We start from the raw sequence: 18,858 nt of genomic DNA on the forward strand, positions 1-18,858 counted from the left end.
ATGCTGTGTGCCCTGAGTGCCTTTTTCCCCTGGCTTATCTACCCTGTTTTAGTTGCGTATGACACGAATGACCCCATTTGTTTGATCAACTTGTACAGATCAAAGAAAGTTTAATTTTCTTTTGGGTATGTGTTTAGCAAACACATACGGTGTATGATCTCCTCCTCACCTTCACTCTTAAAGCCCCACCCCCCTTTGTTTTGACGGATTTCAGTTCAGACTGAGTCCTAGTCTCTTTTCCCTATTGTAATAGTCTTGAATAAAATAGCCATTTTCCATATAACATTGTTCAGTGCCATTCTTGCTCTGTCAGGAGGTACTTCATCTTTCCATTTATATCTTTGTGGTCTCCCAGTTCCACATTTTGTTGAATAGGCCATAATCTCCTATTCTGGTACTCAAATTGTTCCATATTGGGTCATGAAAGTCCTGTCTAAGTGCTATGCCTGTCCTTGATCCCCACAATTGTTTTCTGGTTTACAGTTAAAAAGAAAGAAAGAAAGAAAGAAACTCAGCAGAATACCTGTAACCATTTTTTGCCAATCTTTGAAGTGGCTTTTATGTGTAGCCTGATGCATAAGCAGAATTAACCAGACAGGTACAAAACTTGAACTTTGTTTAATTTAAAAAGTACTTTGCTGGTTTTACACTTAATAATGTTATTTTCTGTTTTCCCCATTATCCAAGACATTAACTTAGTGTATTTTTTTCCTGCAAATCCATTTTCTTTCCGTGTAACATCTAGCTGTTGCTGCACCATCATCACTGAGGTAGGCACATCCTTCACTCCCTCTCATACCAAACCTGCAACAAAGGGATTAACCGTTATGTAGTCATGTGATTTCTCCTTACCCACTGACACCTTTCAACAAAAATTCTACTTGTCTAAAGTGCTGAAAGGTGTACTATGGCACAGTTCTCTCTTGCTAGTGTTGAGATACCTATACCAATTTGGATCAAAAGAGTTTCTTTTCCAAGAATTTGTACACGTTAAACTGGCATTAGGTTGGTTACATGTAATCAGTGGAGCTACCAGTTCATATAAACCAATGGTTTTCAATCAGGGATGATTTTGGTTCCAAACCAAGGGACACTTGACAATATTTGGAGATGTTTTTTATTGTCACAAGCGGAGGCAGAGGTTGAGTAGGGTGGATAGTTTATCCAGGGATGCTGCCAATGCCCTACAATGCGCAAAGAAAAATGCCCCTTTTCCACGACAGAGAAATATTCAGTACAAAATAACAGTAGTGTTTCTGTTGAGAAACTCTAACATAAACTAAGTGGCTAAGTGACTGAGAGTCACCATTTGGGATGTGTACACACATTTTCCAAATTATAGTGCTAAAGATATGAAGTCCAGGACAAATTGCATAATAGTGAAATTGTGAATAAAATCAGATTAAAATGAACGTCAAATTGAAATTGAACTGTAAAAGACATCAGAAAATAGGCAACAAAAAGTTTAAAGAAGAGTCGTATAATTGGACAAGATAGTTTATAATCAGACAAAAGTTTAAATTGGGGTGGGGGGAGTTGTGTATATGAATCTTAGGTCTTTATTTTCAAAATAGCCAACTAGGAGATCTGTTCCCTTATATCTTAATTTCCAACCTTCATGGTTGCCTCCTTGAATGAATCTCAATATATATTCAATCTCCCCTCCATCTTTCTAACATGTGCAAAAATCTTGGGCTCTAGAGAAATTCAGCTAAAGCATAAGTCCTAGAGAAGGCTGCACTATCTAAATTTAAGTGATCCCAGAAAAAAATAAACTCACGATTTGGTAAATGTAGCTCCATCTACCCATTGTCCTGTTCGATTTTTTGCCATCTTCAGTCCAATCCAGTGATCAGAACTGCATTTGTATCGCCTAAGAAAATTCTTTAGAGACAAAGTTAATTTCAAAATCATACATGCCAATTTTTACAACAACCTACTGTGTACCTCTTGTTTTGTAGGTTGTGAAGTGCAAGGCAACAATTGTTCAACTTCTGGCTTCACTAGAAAATAGCTATGGAGTTTTTAAAAAGTACTTTATTTTTCCTCTGACCTTCAGTTTTTTTTGTGAAACAAATATGTTAGATACATTTTCTTTAGATATGATTCCAAATTGATAAATGTTCAATTTGAATATCTATTCCTTCACAGTTTTCAAACTGTAAGCTCCTAGAAAGACAAGTTTGAAATTGAGCTCTTGCACAGCATTTCCAATTACCAGATAGTTATTATACTATTTGTCCACTTCCCAGTAAATAGTAGTAGTTTCATTTTAGTGTTATGTTTTACTTCAGTTTATCTTCCCAAACTACATAGGTAAATACACACACATACACATCCTCATATATCCAGTTTCTTTAGAACCTAATTATCAAATTTTATTTTTCTGCTGAACATTTAAATTTCCAAATACATCATTCAGAAATAAATACAATGCTTTTTTTCCTGACATTTCTTCTTCTGGTGCATTGTTTAACTTACCTCGACCTTGCTTAACCCTCAACCTTTTTCTTTAATTATAGAATTATATGAGAAAGTCCTTGAGGCTACTCTGCTACTAAATAGCTTGGAAACTATAAGCTTCACACTGTATCACTCTACTTTTCAATTTAAGAGAAATATAAAGGAGTTAGGCCAGATCACAACACTATGGTCAAATCCTATCTACCCCAGCAGTGACACCTGTAACTTTTGACATTTTAATACACTATCTTCACAGCATTGCATAAACTAATTTGAAAAAAATAATTAGTTGGGCTAAGTTTTGGCTTTACAAATAAGCAGATTAATAAAAACATTGTCCTGCATTCAAAGGCCTTCATTTACAGTGAGGAAAATAACGTAAACATAATGTTAGAAAATATTCTACTAGATATGGAGAAGTTATGAGTGCGATCAATACAATGTGAAATTGGAATTTACGGAAAAAAAATATGAGTTTTTAAGGGAAACTTTGACACAGGATGTGCCCTAAGGGAAGAGTAGAATATTCCGTGTAAATGCAGATGGCCAAGGAGAAGAGGGTAATTCATAGTCTAGACTCAGGAAAGAACTTTAGGAAAGGCTTCAGGAGAGAGCTTGACTGGTCTTGGTGACAGAGAACTGGGAGATCTGTTTCCTAGTCCTGCTCTATGAAAAATGTTAACATTATTTGCTCAATAAAAGCTTGCCCCATTTTAGCCCCTTGTTAGAAGTGCAATAATTCTAAATAGGTGGAAACAGATATAAAAATATTTTGTAAGACAAACTTTATCTCATATTATTTTGTAATTAAAATGCGCATTTAAATTAAACTATTTTAAATAATCTGTTACAATTCTTATGTAAATTTCTTCTCCACTCCACAGACAGCTTTACTTAATTCTGTTTGTCACTTAAATTTTGCCAGTGTATGTAGTACATAATAGTCATCCATGATCTTCAAAATATATCAGGATATTTTATGATCAGTGTTTTTTCTTCATCCAAACAGTACAAGCATTCTTCCCTGACACAGTTGAAGATTTCTCTTAAGTTCAAGACTAATTATTTTTATGTACTTCTGGTCTTCACATTCCATGATCCTCACTATTTATTTAGTCAATCTTTGCTGACAATATTCCTATAGTGGACATATTTATTTTAATATTGATTGTCTTTACATTTCTTCATCTTTCATTTTATTAACACTCATTATTTTTCCATCTCACTGCTAGTTTAGCTTTCTTTCCCCCAAGAGGAACTGTAAGGAACAGTCAGAGTATTTCTCAGAATGTTCATTTTCAAAAGTCTTGCAAAATTCAGCAGCGACATTACTGACTACAGAAGCCCTTCCTATGATATTAAGCTTGCACCTTAATTATTGATTTGCAATATCTACTCCTAATCCATCTAGCTTTCAACATTTTACTACCTTTTTTTCTTGCAAAATAGTTTTGTTTCCTTTCACTGACCTATAAATTGACTCTGCCCGATTCACATACATTTAAATTTGAACCAGTCTTCAGGCGGAGTGAGTAAATAAACTTTGTTCACTACAGAGGTAACACACAATTGTCTTTTAACAATGTTGACTCTTGTGCTATTCTGCTTTTCACTGAAACACTTCTCAACAGCAAATTATTTGCAAAAAATATTTTTAATCAAGTTATATTACCTCTTATATTTTCTTTTCATTCTTAAAGAGACCAAACAAAGGTAAGTATGTTTACAATATAAATGACTAGGGGAAAGAACAAATTTCACGAATGCAGAGGTGCAGTTTTTCAATCCCTTGTTAAAGTTCTTGGAGGGCCTCTTTACTCATAGAGATTTTGTCATGTAAATCAAAATTTATTCAACAAGGATCCATTAGACTTTTCATTTGTACCTGCTTTGTGCATAATGCTAAGGATAAAATTTCACAGAAGACATGGTATCTGCTCGCTGAAAACTTATACTCTGGTCTAGAAGGAAATTTTGATTTTCCTCTCTATTGCATTACTGGTAGAGAGTGTTCTAATGGAAGCTGCCACGGGACCTCAGAGACAGACAGCAAAACAAAATGGAGAAGTCAGAGCAAAGTTTCTCTCAGGAAGTAGAATGCAGAATCCCCTCCTTCCTCAGACAATTCTCCTTTCTTGGTGGAGTACTGGCTCTTAAAACGTTTTCAAACATTATCAAGCTCTTCTGTGTACACTCTTTAAAATATAAAGATAGGTATTAAGTCTACTACTTGATGTTAGTCTTACATTCTTCAAACAAAGCATCACTAGGTGTTTCACCTTTATGTCACATGGCATATTCTGAACATCTTCAATTTTCTGCATAGATAGGCATGAGTGAAAAGACTTCAAGATTATAATGGTATTTGAATATTTCTAATGCTCCGACTCAAGAAAATTCACAAAGAATGTATATTAAATTACTTACCATTTCTTCTATGTTGTCAATTATAGTTAGGTCAGCATGTTGAGTGGAACAGTTGTATTTACTTGAATTCCAATCTCCTTCTTCTTTAGAGAAATAATAGCATTTGTTTTGGAAACCAATCCAATCATATGGGCATAAACTCTGAGAATCTCGAGGTAGCTTAACTGGAAATGAGACAAATATATATCTTTAGTACCATATAGAATAATATGCTACTGTGTTTTGAGATCACTGGACACAGGTTTTTGATGTAAAAGATTATGGTCACTATGAAAGTTGTATATCTATTATATGATAAGTTGAAAAAATTTTATGTCTTTGTCATGTTAGGTCAAATGACAGTAGTTTAAGATTTATCAGGGCATTTCTTTCAACTTCAACTTCAGTGATATATAGGCCTTCCAGGAGCCACCAGAATTATTCTACTTGTGTAGGTTACTGTTACCATTTCTGGGTAAATGAAACAAAAGGAAATCCTAGCATTATCTAAGAGTAATACAAGTAATAATTTGTATTAGTCACTAATAATCTAAATACATGATTTAATCTACAAAGAAGCAACAAAAATAATAAAACAAAATACAAAATAAGTTGGATTGCTTATTGTCAGCTAGGAATCACCATCACTGTATAGCTCTGGTTTAGCCAATGAATGGAACTCACATGAGATTTGGAAGGTGGAAGTAAAGCAGAAGATATAATTCCTGGAGACCACGAGCATAGGAACTTCACAGGTCTTTCCATGTGTTCCCCTGTTGCAGTCTTGGCAGCTAGATATCTTAGCTTCTTAGACTTTCCTCCAAATGCATTAGTGCATTATGCCAATATTATTAGTGACCATTTCTCCTCCAGCTTGTAGCACAGCCCCAGACTTGAGCTATGCATCACTTCCAGATCTTCCCACATTCACGTTATCCCTAATTTCTACATAAAAGCCTTATTCTCATAATATGTGTTTGTATTTTGGAACACACCCAGACTGAATCAGTTTTTAGCACCAAACATGATTCTAAGGAAACAGAACCTTGAGGATGAGATATGGTGTTAGTTTTTCAATATCATTCAATTTAAAGGCATTGATCCAACTACCAGTTATAAATAGAATGCTGATGGCAGTGGAGCACAGTGGAAAAATAATCAGTTAAATTATCACCTATAGTCATCTGGTGCCAAGAGTCTATAGAAGATAAAATTTTATATATATACACAGTGTGTATATATGTATATAGGTATGTGTACATATAAGGGTGTATATATACATACACACACATATGTGTATATATCTCTCTCATATACTGTCTAATATAAATTAGTGTTTGTGTTACTCTTAGATAATGCTAGGATTTGATTATATTTCATTTACCCAGAAATGGTAAGGATGACCTTTACAAATAGAATAATTCTGGTGCCTTCAGGAAGATATATCACTGAAGTTGAAGTTGAAAGGAATATAAATGCCTTAATAAATCCTAAACTACTGTCATCTGACCTAACATGACAAGACATAAAATTTTTTCAACCTGTTATATGATAGAGATACAAATTTTGCTGTGACCATAATCTTTTACATCAAAATCCTGTTTGTCTTCAATGTTTTCAAAACACAGTACCATCCAAACTTATGGAATTCAACTAAACTTGTGGGACACAGCAACTCCCTTAAAGCTTACAGGAAAATTTATTGGCTTAAGATTATGTTTTAGAAATGAGAAAGACTTTTTGAAAAGATAATTATCTTACCTTACAAAGTTAATAATAGTGATAAATTAAAACCAAAGTAGAAAGACACAATTTAGAAAACAAAAAGAACAGAAATCAATTGAATAAAAAATTAATGCCAAATAGAAGAAAAGTTTAAAGTCATAAGAGGACTTTTGTTGAATACTCTAAAACAAGATTGACTACTAGGAAAACTGATTTTAAAAAATGTAACAGTGAGAGATAAAAACACAAATTAGCAACACAAAGAATGAAAAAATAGAGAAATTTCTAGAAGAACACAATTTAACACAACTGACAAGATAAAAGCAGTATATCTAAATAATACTATATCTAGTTAAAAAATTAAATCTTTAATTTAAAAAATTGCACAAAAAGAAATCTCCCTGTCCAGATGGCTTCAGTTAGAAATACTTCTAATCGTTTAGGAAAGGCATAACACCAATGTTATATACACTCTTTCAGAAAATAGGATAGGAGGGAATACTTTCCAACCAAATTTTAGAAGCCATCATAATCACATCAATACCTGACAATAGTATTGAAAGAAAGAGAAATTATAGGTAGATCTTTTATGAAGATGTAAGATATATGTGCATATGTCTTAAAATACTATTCAGTTTAATTGAAGAATGTTAAAAAGTTAATAGGTTATGATCAAGTTGAATCTATCACAGAAACTGAAGATTATCTTATCTTAATATTACAAAATCTGTGTAGTTCTACATATTAGCAGAGAAAAGAAAGTATCTCAATAGATCAAGATAAAGCATTTGATATTTTAAATTAAAGTAAAGGGAAGTAAATAAAACACCTTTAATCTGATTAAGAATATCTGCAAATACTACTACTAAATTGGGAAATATTAAAAACTCTTTTATTGATTTAAGAATGAGACAAACATGTAAGCTGTCACTACTTATACTCAACCTTGTACTGGAAGTTACAGCCAGTAAAATAAGAGAATACAATGAATAAAAAAGGCATAAGGTTTCCAACAGAATAGGTAAAACAATTATTATTTTCAGATAATGTAAATTTTTACATAGAACCTGCAAAAGAAACTGAAGAAAATTTATGAAAATAAGTAGTTAACTATAGCAAATTTGCTATATAAGGCTTATATAGGTATATATTAAATATATATAGATAATTTTTATAGGCCAGCAACAGACTAAATAGGAAATATGTTAATGAAAATACTTCTATGCTACTTACAATTGCATTATAGAGCAATTGAGTCTTTAAAAAATAAATTCTTAAAAGGATGTCTGTGAAATCTATTCTGAAAACTATAAAAAATGCTGGCAGAAATTATGGAACACCAAATCAATATTTTAAATGTATGATTCAATATTAAGATAATGATTCCATGAAAATTGACTATGGTTTAATGCAATCTCAATCAAAATTACAGATAATTTATATGGCAGCTTAAAGGATCTAAAATGCTCCAGGTAAACTTGAAGAATAAAAATAAAACTTTTAAAACATTTAAACAACCAGACATCAAGACTTATTATAAACCAACAGTATTGAGACAGAATGATATAGATACAAAGATAGATAAAATAGAGTAAGTTAATGTAATAAAATTTTAGCAAAAATGACCTTCACCTACGCAGTTGATTGATGACAAAGACCAACTGCAGTTAAGTAGGGAAAGTATAGTCTTTTTAATAAGTTGTTTCAGGTTGAAAGATTAACTAAATGGGAAATAATGCATCCTAATATCTATCTCCTAATATTTATAAAAATCAACTTCAAGAGGACTATATTTTGGAAAATGAAAGGAAAATAGAAACCCTACAAAAATATTTTTATGTATTTGAAGTAAAGTGAATTTCTTAGAATGAAAAATATAGTGACAATAGAGAAAGACACAATTACACTACTTTAAAATTCAGAAGCTCTGTTGATTGAAAGACATAACACAGAGGGTAAACTTCAGCTTCATAGTTAAAGAAGACATTTGCAATACCTATAAACTACAAAGAGTCTCACCTAGAATATTAAACAACTCTTACGAACCAAGCAGAAAAAGAGAGCTAACTTACTAAAATATGGGGAAAGTATTGAAACATTCCCATCACAAAATATTACACCTAAATAAACAGCATTTATGAAGGTACTGAACAGTATTGATCATCAGAAAAATGTCAATTAAAGCCCAAATCGGGTAACAACAATTCACTCACTGGAATGCAAAAATTGATAAAACCAGCAATAAAGTATTGACATGGCATGGAGCAATTGGAATTCTCATACACTTCTGCTGAGATTATCTACATTTTTGGTAAAATACACTTAAGTTAATCTATGCATATTCTGTGCTTAATAAATCTTCTTATAAGTATATCTCAAGTTATTTCCACTATTCATTAAAAGACAAAAATATAAAATTATACAGTTGTTCACAACCACCCAATTTGCAATAGTCAAAATGTAACACAATCCAAATGTTCATCAAAAGTGATACATAGCAGTGAATGCACTATACTAAACATCTGCTAATACAGCCTGAGGCCAACTCAGCTCACCTTCTGTTTTCATACTACCACAAGGTAAAAATAATTTTTACATTTTAAAAAGAAAGAAAGTAATCAAAATAATTAAAAATGAACAATATTTTGTGACATATAAAATTTTATAATATTTACATTTCCATGTTCAATTTTATTGACACACAGCCATGGTCAATGTCTATGTGTTTCTATGAAAAATTAAGTAGTTGCAGCAGAGACTGTATGGCTAACAAAGCATAACATATTTACTATCTGCATCTTTTTATAAAAAAAATTTCAACCTTTTTCCATAATAGTGAGTTAATGAACTTCTGCTACCTATGATGACATTGAAAAATCACACAAGCATAATGTTGAATAAAAGGAAAAAGATACAAAGATACATGCAAATTGCATGATTGTATTTATGGTACATGCAAATTGCATATTGTATTTTATATGTATTTAAATTTGATTATATTTATATAAAATTTTTTAGTAGGCAAAACTAAGCTATAGCAATAGAAGTCAACATAGCGATTAACATAGGCAAGAAAGTGTTGAACAGAAGTGAGATTATCAGGGTGAATAATTTTACCACAATAATTTTGGTATCTCTGATGCCTTACATAGGTCATGTAATTAATAAAATTTATTCATTTGTACCAATTAAATGTTATAATGTATAATGGGAAGATAATGAGATACTGAGAAAAGATCATGACTGAGACAGAAGGGAATAGGATCATACATAGAAAGCCATGAAAAATAAAATAAAGGATGTAACTTACCTATTACAGTAATAATATTAGTTATTATTAAAATACCACAAATTATAAAACACTTTTTATGTTTGGTCATCATACCTGAAAAATAAAAATAAAGACATTTAGGAGACTTCTGGCTCCAAAATGATGGCATAAAAGTATATTGGCTTTAATGTCCCCCACAGAAAACAATAACAAAACATTAGTGCTGTGATTATCACCAGCAATATCCTAGAATTCAAATATGAGAAGAAGACAATTCCTGGAGCCACAGAAAAGTGAAAAACCAACAAAAAACTCCATACAGATAGTAAGAGAATTAGACTTCCATATCCATGAGGCCTCTCCCTGCAATCTTTCCAGTACCCAAGGGCATGGAAACATCATTTCTGTACTGGAAAAAGTGAGATCAAGATGGATAACCAGCTTCCCCACTAGCTTGAGTTTCCTGGCAGGAAACTTGCCCCTGCCTTAACACTTGGGAAGCATCGGGGTGCCTGAACGAGGACAGGCAGAGACAAAGTGGGGAGGCAGGACTACCATCCCCAGTACCAGAAACTCTGCTCTGTTACTTGGCCAAAGGAGATGTCAACTTAGAGTGGCTGTCGAGCAGCATCATGGTATAGGAGGTTTGTTGCACAGGTCCCCTGGGCTGGAACACCTCGTCAGTCTTCCCACACTACTGGGATATCCCCTTTGGAACCACCCTCATTTGGTATGAGTGGCACTCTAATTGTTTACTAGAACCAAGGCAAACCTGGGTTAAGGCACCACGTAGTCATAACAAGGAGGCCGAAACCTAGCCACTGCCCCCCACCCCCAAAAAAATCAACAGGTAAATTACAAGGAATATTTAAACAAACATATTCAATATAAACCAAAACAAGCCATATAAAATCCTTCAACACAAAGACATAGATGCATATCCATAAGAAACAACAGCAAACAGGGAACTGCGATACTCCCAAATGGACAAAGTGGGAATCAGACAGATCTTAATGAAATGGCAATATGTGAGCACTTGTACCAAGCATTCAAAATAGTAGTTTTAAGAAAACTCACTGGTCTCTAAAATAACACCAAAAACAATTCAGAAATTTATCAGAGAAATTCAACAAAGGGATTGAAATAATTTTTAAAAATCAAAAAGTGATATTGGAACTGAAAAATACATTTGCTGAACTGAAAATTTTATTAGCGTCTCTCAAAACAGAATGGATCAAGAAGAAGAAATAATCGGTGAGCATGAAGATGGGCTTTTGAAAATACACAAAGAAAGGAGAAAAAAAGAATAAAAAGGAAGGAAGAATGCCAACATGTTATAGAAAATTACTGCAAAAGACCGTATCTAAGAATTATTGGTGTTTAAGAGAGAGTCAAACCAGAGCAAGAGGTAGAAAGCCTATTCAAAGAAATAATAACAGAAAGCATTACAAAGCTTGAGAAAGAGATAAAGTTTCAGGCAGATAAAGGTCAGAGAACACCAAACAGATTCCAACCCTAACAAGACTACCCCTAGGCATAGAATAATCAAACTCTCAAAGGTCAAGGAAAAAGAGAGGATCCTAAAATCAGCAAGAGAAGGGAAGCAAATAATATTTAAAGGAGCTCCAATTTATCTGATGATAGACGTCTCAGTGGAAACCATACAGGCCAGGAGGAAAAGTGATGACATTTTTTAAATGCTGAAAAAAGAAAAAAACCCTGCCATCTAAGAATACTGTATCCTGCAAAGCTAACCTTCAAATATGAAGAAGAGACAATGTTTCCCAGACAAACAAAAACTGAGAGAATTCACCACCACCAGACATATCTTATAAGAAATGCTAAAGGGAGTTCTTCAACCAAAAAGAAAAAAAACACACAAACAGAAAACAGCTGAATATATAAAATACACTGATAAAATTAAGTGTATGCACAAACCCAGAATACTCTAATATTGTAATTGTGGTGCACAATCTTCTCATATCTCTAGTAATGAAGACTGGAAGATAAATCTATCAAAAACAATGATAGCTACAGAAACCAGTTAAGAGGTAAGCAATAAAAATATGTGAATTGGGAAAACTAAATTAAAAATGTGTGAGGGTGGAGTAAAAGTGTTTTTTTCCTTTGTTGCTATTCTTTGTGATATAAGTTGTTTTCTCTTTAAAATAACTTTTTATATCTATAAGATTTTTTACAAGCCTCATAGTAATCACAATGCAAAACCTATAGTAGAGTCACTAAAAATAAAAAGCAACTAATTAATATATACCACCAGAGAAAATTATATAACCCCAAAGAATGACAGTAAGAAAAGAAAAAAGAGAGAAATTTAAAAACAACCATAAAACAAGCAACAAAACAGCCACAGAAAATCCTTACTTAACAATAATAACACGGAATTTAAATGAACTCAACTCTCCAATTAAAAGACATAAAGTGCAGGCCAGGTGCAGTGGCTCACTCCTCTAATCCCAGAATTTTGGGAGGCCAAGGCAGGCGGATCATTTGAGGTCAGGAGCTCAAGACTAGCCTGTCCAACATAACGAAACCACGTTTCTACTAAAAATACAAAACTTAGCTTGGTGTGGTGGTGTACACCTGTGATCCTGGCTACTCAGGAGGCTGAGGCAGGAGAGTCGCTTGAATCCAGGAGTCGGAGGCTGCAGTGATTCGAGATCACGCCACTCCACTCCAGCCTGGGCAATAAAGCAAGACTGTCTCAAAAAAAAAAAAAAAAAAAAGCATAAAGTTAAAGTGGCTGACTTGGTAAAGAAAAAACCCTAACTGTATGCAGCCTACAGGAAATCTGCTTCACCTATAAAGACACACAGAGAATGAAAGTGAAGGGGATGAACATGAACAAAGATATTCCATGCAACTAGAAACCAAAAAAGCCAGAGCAGCTATACTTATATCAGATAAAATAGATTACAAAACGAAGACTACTTTAAAAAGAGACAAACGTTACTATATAATGCTAAAAAGGTCAATTCAGCAAGAGGATATGACAGTTCTAAAAATCTATGGACCCAACACCAGATCTCCTAAGTATATAAAGCAAACATTCATTGATCTAAAGGGAGAGATAGACTGCAATGCAATAATATTAGGGGACTTTAACTCCTCACCCTGAGTAATGGACAGATAATCTAAACAGGAAATCAACATGGAATATTGGAGTTACACTGCACACTTTACCAAATATATCCAACTGACACGTACAGAAGCACTGCTGCAGAATACTCATTATTTTTATCAGTACATGGAGCATTCTCCAGAATAGGCCACACTGTAGGCCAAAAAACAAGTCTCAATAAATTCAAAAAAGTAGAAATCTAATCAAGTATCTTTTCTGACCACAATGGGATGAAACTAGAAGTCAATAACTTGAGAAACCTCAGAAACTGCACAAACATGAAAATTAAATAATGTGCAACGACCAAAGAGTCAATGATGAAATTAAGAAAATTTTAAAAATTTCTTGAAACAAATGAAAATGGAAGCACAATAAACTAAAATCTGTGGAATGCAGAAAAGTAGTACAAAGAAGGAAGTTTATAGTAATAAATGCCTTTTAAAAAAGGTAAAAAGACTTCAAATAAATAACCTAATCATGAACTTAAAGGATTTGTAAGAGCAAGAACAAACCAAACTCCAAATTAGTAGAAAAAAGAAGTGTTAAAAATCAAGCTCTTTCTGATGAGGTTTCTTATCTTTCATATATAACCTTATTAATATCATGAATTGTTTATTAATTTTCTTTAAACCTCCGATATCAAAAAGACAGGAAGTTTTTTCTCCTTTTTCAATGCCACGAATCAAGTAAATATGTCAGTATGTCATTCCGTTTTTCTCCCCATGAATTGGCATAATATAAAAAGATAGATGTTAGAGATATCATGATTTCAAAATCTTGATCAAACCTTTGTGGCATGTAATTGTATTTTCTTACCCCCATTTGGTCCTATACTCTTCATCCATTAACTAGTACCACTTCTATTTTTTTTTAAATTAAAGAGCACATGTGTGTTGTGTTTTTAGAAAGTATAGTTACAACAGGAAGTAAATAAAAGGTAACTTGCTATTTTTTTTCTTGTGTTATAGTTGTCCTGTTTTTAAATATTTTAATTATTTTGTGTGTGTTAAGAGTGTAAAGATTATTTACATTTGCAGCAAGTGGAAGTATTTTTTGAGTCAATTTCATATCCATTATTTGAAGGAGGTAGTCAGACCATTTTGATATTCTTTCTTCCAGAATGACTGTTGAAAAGAAAACCCTAAGCTGCTTAAATCAATGGCCTTTTCAATTAAAAAAAAATCTAGCTTATTGAAGTAATGTTTCTGAAAATTATGAAGGGATTTTAAAAAGAGGAAATAACTTCGAGCTAACAGGTAGAGAGAAGGACAATGCACATCCTGACAATATGAGAAATGACAATTTGCAGATACAGCGGAAAATAGGAGCCCTTTCCATTGCAAAGTTGGCAAGATATTAGAGTATAAGGACTTGGTGGTATATACAGAGATGGTAGATTTTATGTACAGATGACCCCAGCTTCGAAAATGATGATTGTACTTTAAATGTGGCAAAGAAACAGTGTGGCATTTGTTATGAGTGCAGCACAAAATAGCAGAGCTAGACCCGAAGAGGTCATTTATATTGGAACATGGTCTTCTCAGATGTAATCAGTGGAAACTGACGAATGGAGACCATTTTAACACTTTGGTGTCTTATAAAACCTGGGAAATTTCATATAACCTTGGAAGAAATCTCTCACTCTCAATACCACCAAATGACAGAAAGTAAGTAAACTGTCCTGTCCATTCAGTGGGATGGAGACTTGAAGTAACATTTAATTTTATTTAAATAACTAATGAATTCAATATTTATTGCACTTCTGAATATGTAGGTACAAATTTAAACCTATTATGTGTTCATTCTCTACTTAATCTACATCGTGAACCCTGAAATCTAGCTTTTTACACTCAGCATAAGTTGTTTTCAGTTGTTTTTTTTTTTTTTTTAATTTCCCAGAATCTTTTGATTGTTACTGAATTCTCAATACTTATTTAGGAGGCTGTAATTATTTACATGAGTTATCAGAAAAACTAGTGGCATTGGTACAATGTGGTTAGCATAGCTGCCTTTCAAAAAAATTAAAAAATTGTGATCTCCCACGATGAAGCTGATATCGAAACATGAATTTCAAAGTTGCTGAGCCTTCTTAACGTTTGATGAGGCTATGCTTAAAAGGACACTTCCCCAGACAGTTCGAGAACAATGGGTTTAATTAACAGTGTAACTAAAATAGTTCTATATTTAAATGTATAATCTAAACAGTTAAGGACTGCAATTGTTTTCCCCATAGAAAAGTTTCACTGACTCAACCGTTTTCTGTTTGATTCTGCTCTCTAAGGAAAGATAAGAAAGATGCAGGGGGACCAATGCATTTAAAATCAAACAGGATATTATTTTTCTTAGCTAATAGCTGTAGAAAAAAATCATAAAATACTGATAAGCAGAGCAAATAAAATATTTGTTAAAATGTATATAAAAACTGACTGAATTATATCACGCTGCCCTAAATTACTACTGTTAAAACGATGTTCATAATTTCAGATATATAGTATATACAATATATACAATATTATACTGAATATATTATTCAGTAACTTTTAAAATATATTCATGTGTAATATGATATATAATATTGTATTATATAATGTAGTTATATACAAATGTATAAATTTATACAATTGATTGAAAGTAGAAAATAACACTGGTTTTACTAGTGGCTGGAAGGCATTCTTAAAACTTTTGATTAAGATGATATTTTATGCTACCATCAAATATTGATCTCATTCCCCCCAAACCTCTTTTATCTAACTTTAGGCAGAATTATAAAACTGGTTAAAATAAGGGAGGAAGGATAAAGTATGCATTCTATTGTACCACAGCAATAATTTTTTTGACCGTAGCATACACTGGTAGGTTGACATTTAGTTAAATGGGAAATGTTTAAAGCTCATCACAGTCCCTAAATCCCTAAACCATAGATTGTTGTATTGAATGCATTTAGTTTCAGCCTTTTCTCTTTCAAATATTTTGACATAAATAAACCCTGTTGAAATCTCAAAGATGTTGCTTGGATCTTATATATTCTGAACTTGCTATTTAATAAATCCAATGTTACCAGGTTGTTTCATACTGTATTTTTTAGAAGATTTTCTTGCCTTATCCTTCTTAGGGTTGGTAAAGACATCTCCATGGATATCGGAGTACTAGCAATTCCTTAGTAAGAGTAGGAAAGGGATATATTCTTTCTGTTAAGTACTCCTAAAGCCCGGAGTATCTTTACACCATCCAATAAAACAGTCTTTAAAAATATTAGAAATGTTGGCTAAATTTTTCATATTATGTATGCATTCTGAGAACTGTATGAGTATCTGGATCATATCTAACATCTTCTCAAGTATTTGTTTTATAAAATACTTAGTAAAAATGAAACTAAATCTTGAGCAGTTTTAAGTCATGGTTAATCCTTCTCCATTGTAATTCAAATAATGTAAAGTAAGTCTGAATTTATTAGGATAAAACAGTCATATGCAAACCTCAATCTTGTTGTTATAAGAAGGAATTTTCTAGTTTCACAAAAGAAACCACAAAATTTAATTCTTTTCTCAAAGTCTTTAACATTCTGCATCACAATTTCAATAAATAACGGTCATTCTAAACAAACAAAAATGTTCTTACCTTGCTTCTTTTAATCAGTGTTTTGATTTTCTGCTAGCAGCTTTGTGTCATGTCTTGCAGAACCTCTCTTCAAAGTTGTAACTTTATTTAACTTTAATATAAAAATGTTACTCTTGTTTTTACAGCACAGCTCCAAACTAGAGGTATACCACTTTTGAAGAGTAACTCAAAGTATAAATAAAATTTTGCAAACTGGAAGTAACCATGTGACTATTAGTCATACTACTGTTTATTACAATTTTCTTCTCGTCAAAAAAAAAGCTTGCCAGGGAGGAAGGAAGTTTGTGATGTAACAATTTAAAGCTGAAGAATAAACACATATTTTCTTACTTTCTCAACGGGGATTCTCATCTGAACCACAGAACACAAAATTGCTCAAGTGGCTGTTTTTCTGATTCATCCAGGAGTGGTACTTAACATGTACCCTTCCAGAGCTGTAGGAGAGGCTGATACTGATTATTAAACAGCATTCTTTAGGACATTACCGCTTTCTTATCCTGTATTAAGAAAGATCACCTTAAAAGCGATAGAATCAAAGAAAAAGCAATGGTTTAAACTTTGGCTACTGAAAGAAAAACAAAAACTATTATCTGTCTCTCAGAGACAAATGTGTGCAAAGTCACACGTGTGGGTGTGAGCACACACACACACACAAACACACACAAAGACACACAGAGGGAAAAAAGAAAATGAAAGTAACAAAGTGCCCAGAATGTTATCATCAGCATACAAATGACACCATTATGCTTTTGCTAAGTTACCAGGCCACAATTTTATTTTCAAATCTGCTCTAATCAGTTTCCCAGTGATTTTGTATTACCCCTCAACAAATATATTAGGGAGGAAACTGAGGAGAAGAAGCCAGTGTCCCGCAAGTGGCTTCGGGATTAACTCTGCATTTGTTCTGAGAGAGAAACTTTAAGAGGAAAAGCAAATGAGAATAGAGAAGAAACTCTAGTACGAAGGAAATAAAACAAAGAAAATATGAAGAGAATAAGAAATACAGGTTTAATCATTTCTGGGCAGAAGGAAAGGACAGATAACAAAATTGCTCTTTTCATTTTTGGACAGAAAAAAAGAAAATTCATGAGGAAATGAATATATTCTACCTTCGTTGTTAACAAAAGATTGTATCCAAAGAACTATTAGAAAAGCATGTATAGAAAAATACAGAAATTACTCAAGTATGGTTGAGTGAAATTTAGTTTTGTTCCAAAAAGGAAAACAGTCAAGATATAACAGTTAAGATATAAAACATTTTCAACACAGCAAAATGTTCTCCGCTGTTGCTTTGCAGTTCATCCTCACCCCTGAAACCAGGCAGCAGCCAACTTACTATCAATAAACATGAGCTTTGCTGGTTTTAGAAATTCCTGTAAACAGAATGATACAGTTGGCAATTCTTGTAAGTCTGATGTCTTTCACTGAGCATGTTTTTGAGTTTTATCCATGTTGTTGCACAGATCAGCAGTTAATTTCTTTTTATTACTGAGTAGTATATCATTGTATAGACATAAAATATTTTTTATCTATTTTATAATAAAATGTATCCATTACTACATTGAGCTTTTTCCACTTCTTGGATATCATAAGTAAGGTCAAAATAAACATTTATGCAAAAGTTTTTCTATTGACACATGTTTTTTAATCTTTTGAAGAAATACCTGGATGTCAAACTGCTAGGTTAGATAGGAAATGTATGTTTTATTTTATAAATGTATATTTTTCCAAAAAGTTGTGCCATTCCCAACATGAATATTGGATGGTTCTATTTGCTCCACATCAATAGCAATATTAGATATGCCCAATCTTTTTCAATTTAACCATTCTAGTAGGTGTGTAGTAGAATCTAAATGTGATTTTAATTTGTACATCTCTGATGTTATATTGAGCATTTACTCACGTGCATATTGCTAACTCATATATCTTTTTTCAATGACCTATTTAAATATTTTTCCCATTGTTATGGATTTATTTGTTTCCTTATGGTGATTTTTAAGATTTTATATATATATGTAAATGTATATGTAGAGAAACATACACATAAAAATGTGTATATAAATAAGTAAAATGGGTTGCAAAATAATATAGAAAAATTACACTTTTAGATAAATGTATTAAAAATACTTTCCATCATTTGTATAGTGACTTTTCACAATTTTTTTCCTCAAAAATTTTAAAAATCTAGAAGCTTCTAAACATTGGACTCTCTAATCCTAACAAAGTTACATATTCT

At 32.5% G+C, this 18,858-nt stretch overlaps 1 protein-coding gene across 1 annotated transcript; it reads right to left on the reverse strand.

The window, feature by feature from the left end:
* Positions 1–603: 603 nt before the first annotated feature.
* On the reverse strand, positions 604–16,980 carry CLEC2B (C-type lectin domain family 2 member B). Its single transcript, XM_002822891.6, has 5 exons — positions 16,623–16,980; positions 9,905–9,979; positions 4,891–5,054; positions 1,781–1,884; positions 604–804 (listed from the first exon to the last, which is right to left on the reverse strand). The coding sequence occupies exons 2-5, from the start codon at positions 9,975–9,977 to the stop codon at positions 696–698; spliced, it is 450 nt and encodes a 149-aa protein (XP_002822937.1). The 5' UTR covers positions 9,978–9,979; positions 16,623–16,980; the 3' UTR covers positions 604–695.
* Positions 16,981–18,858: the final 1,878 nt, after the last annotated feature.

Source organism: Pongo abelii, chromosome 10, assembly GCF_028885655.2.
Source record: "Pongo abelii isolate AG06213 chromosome 10, NHGRI_mPonAbe1-v2.0_pri, whole genome shotgun sequence".
Lineage (NCBI taxonomy): Eukaryota > Metazoa > Chordata > Mammalia > Primates > Hominidae > Pongo > Pongo abelii.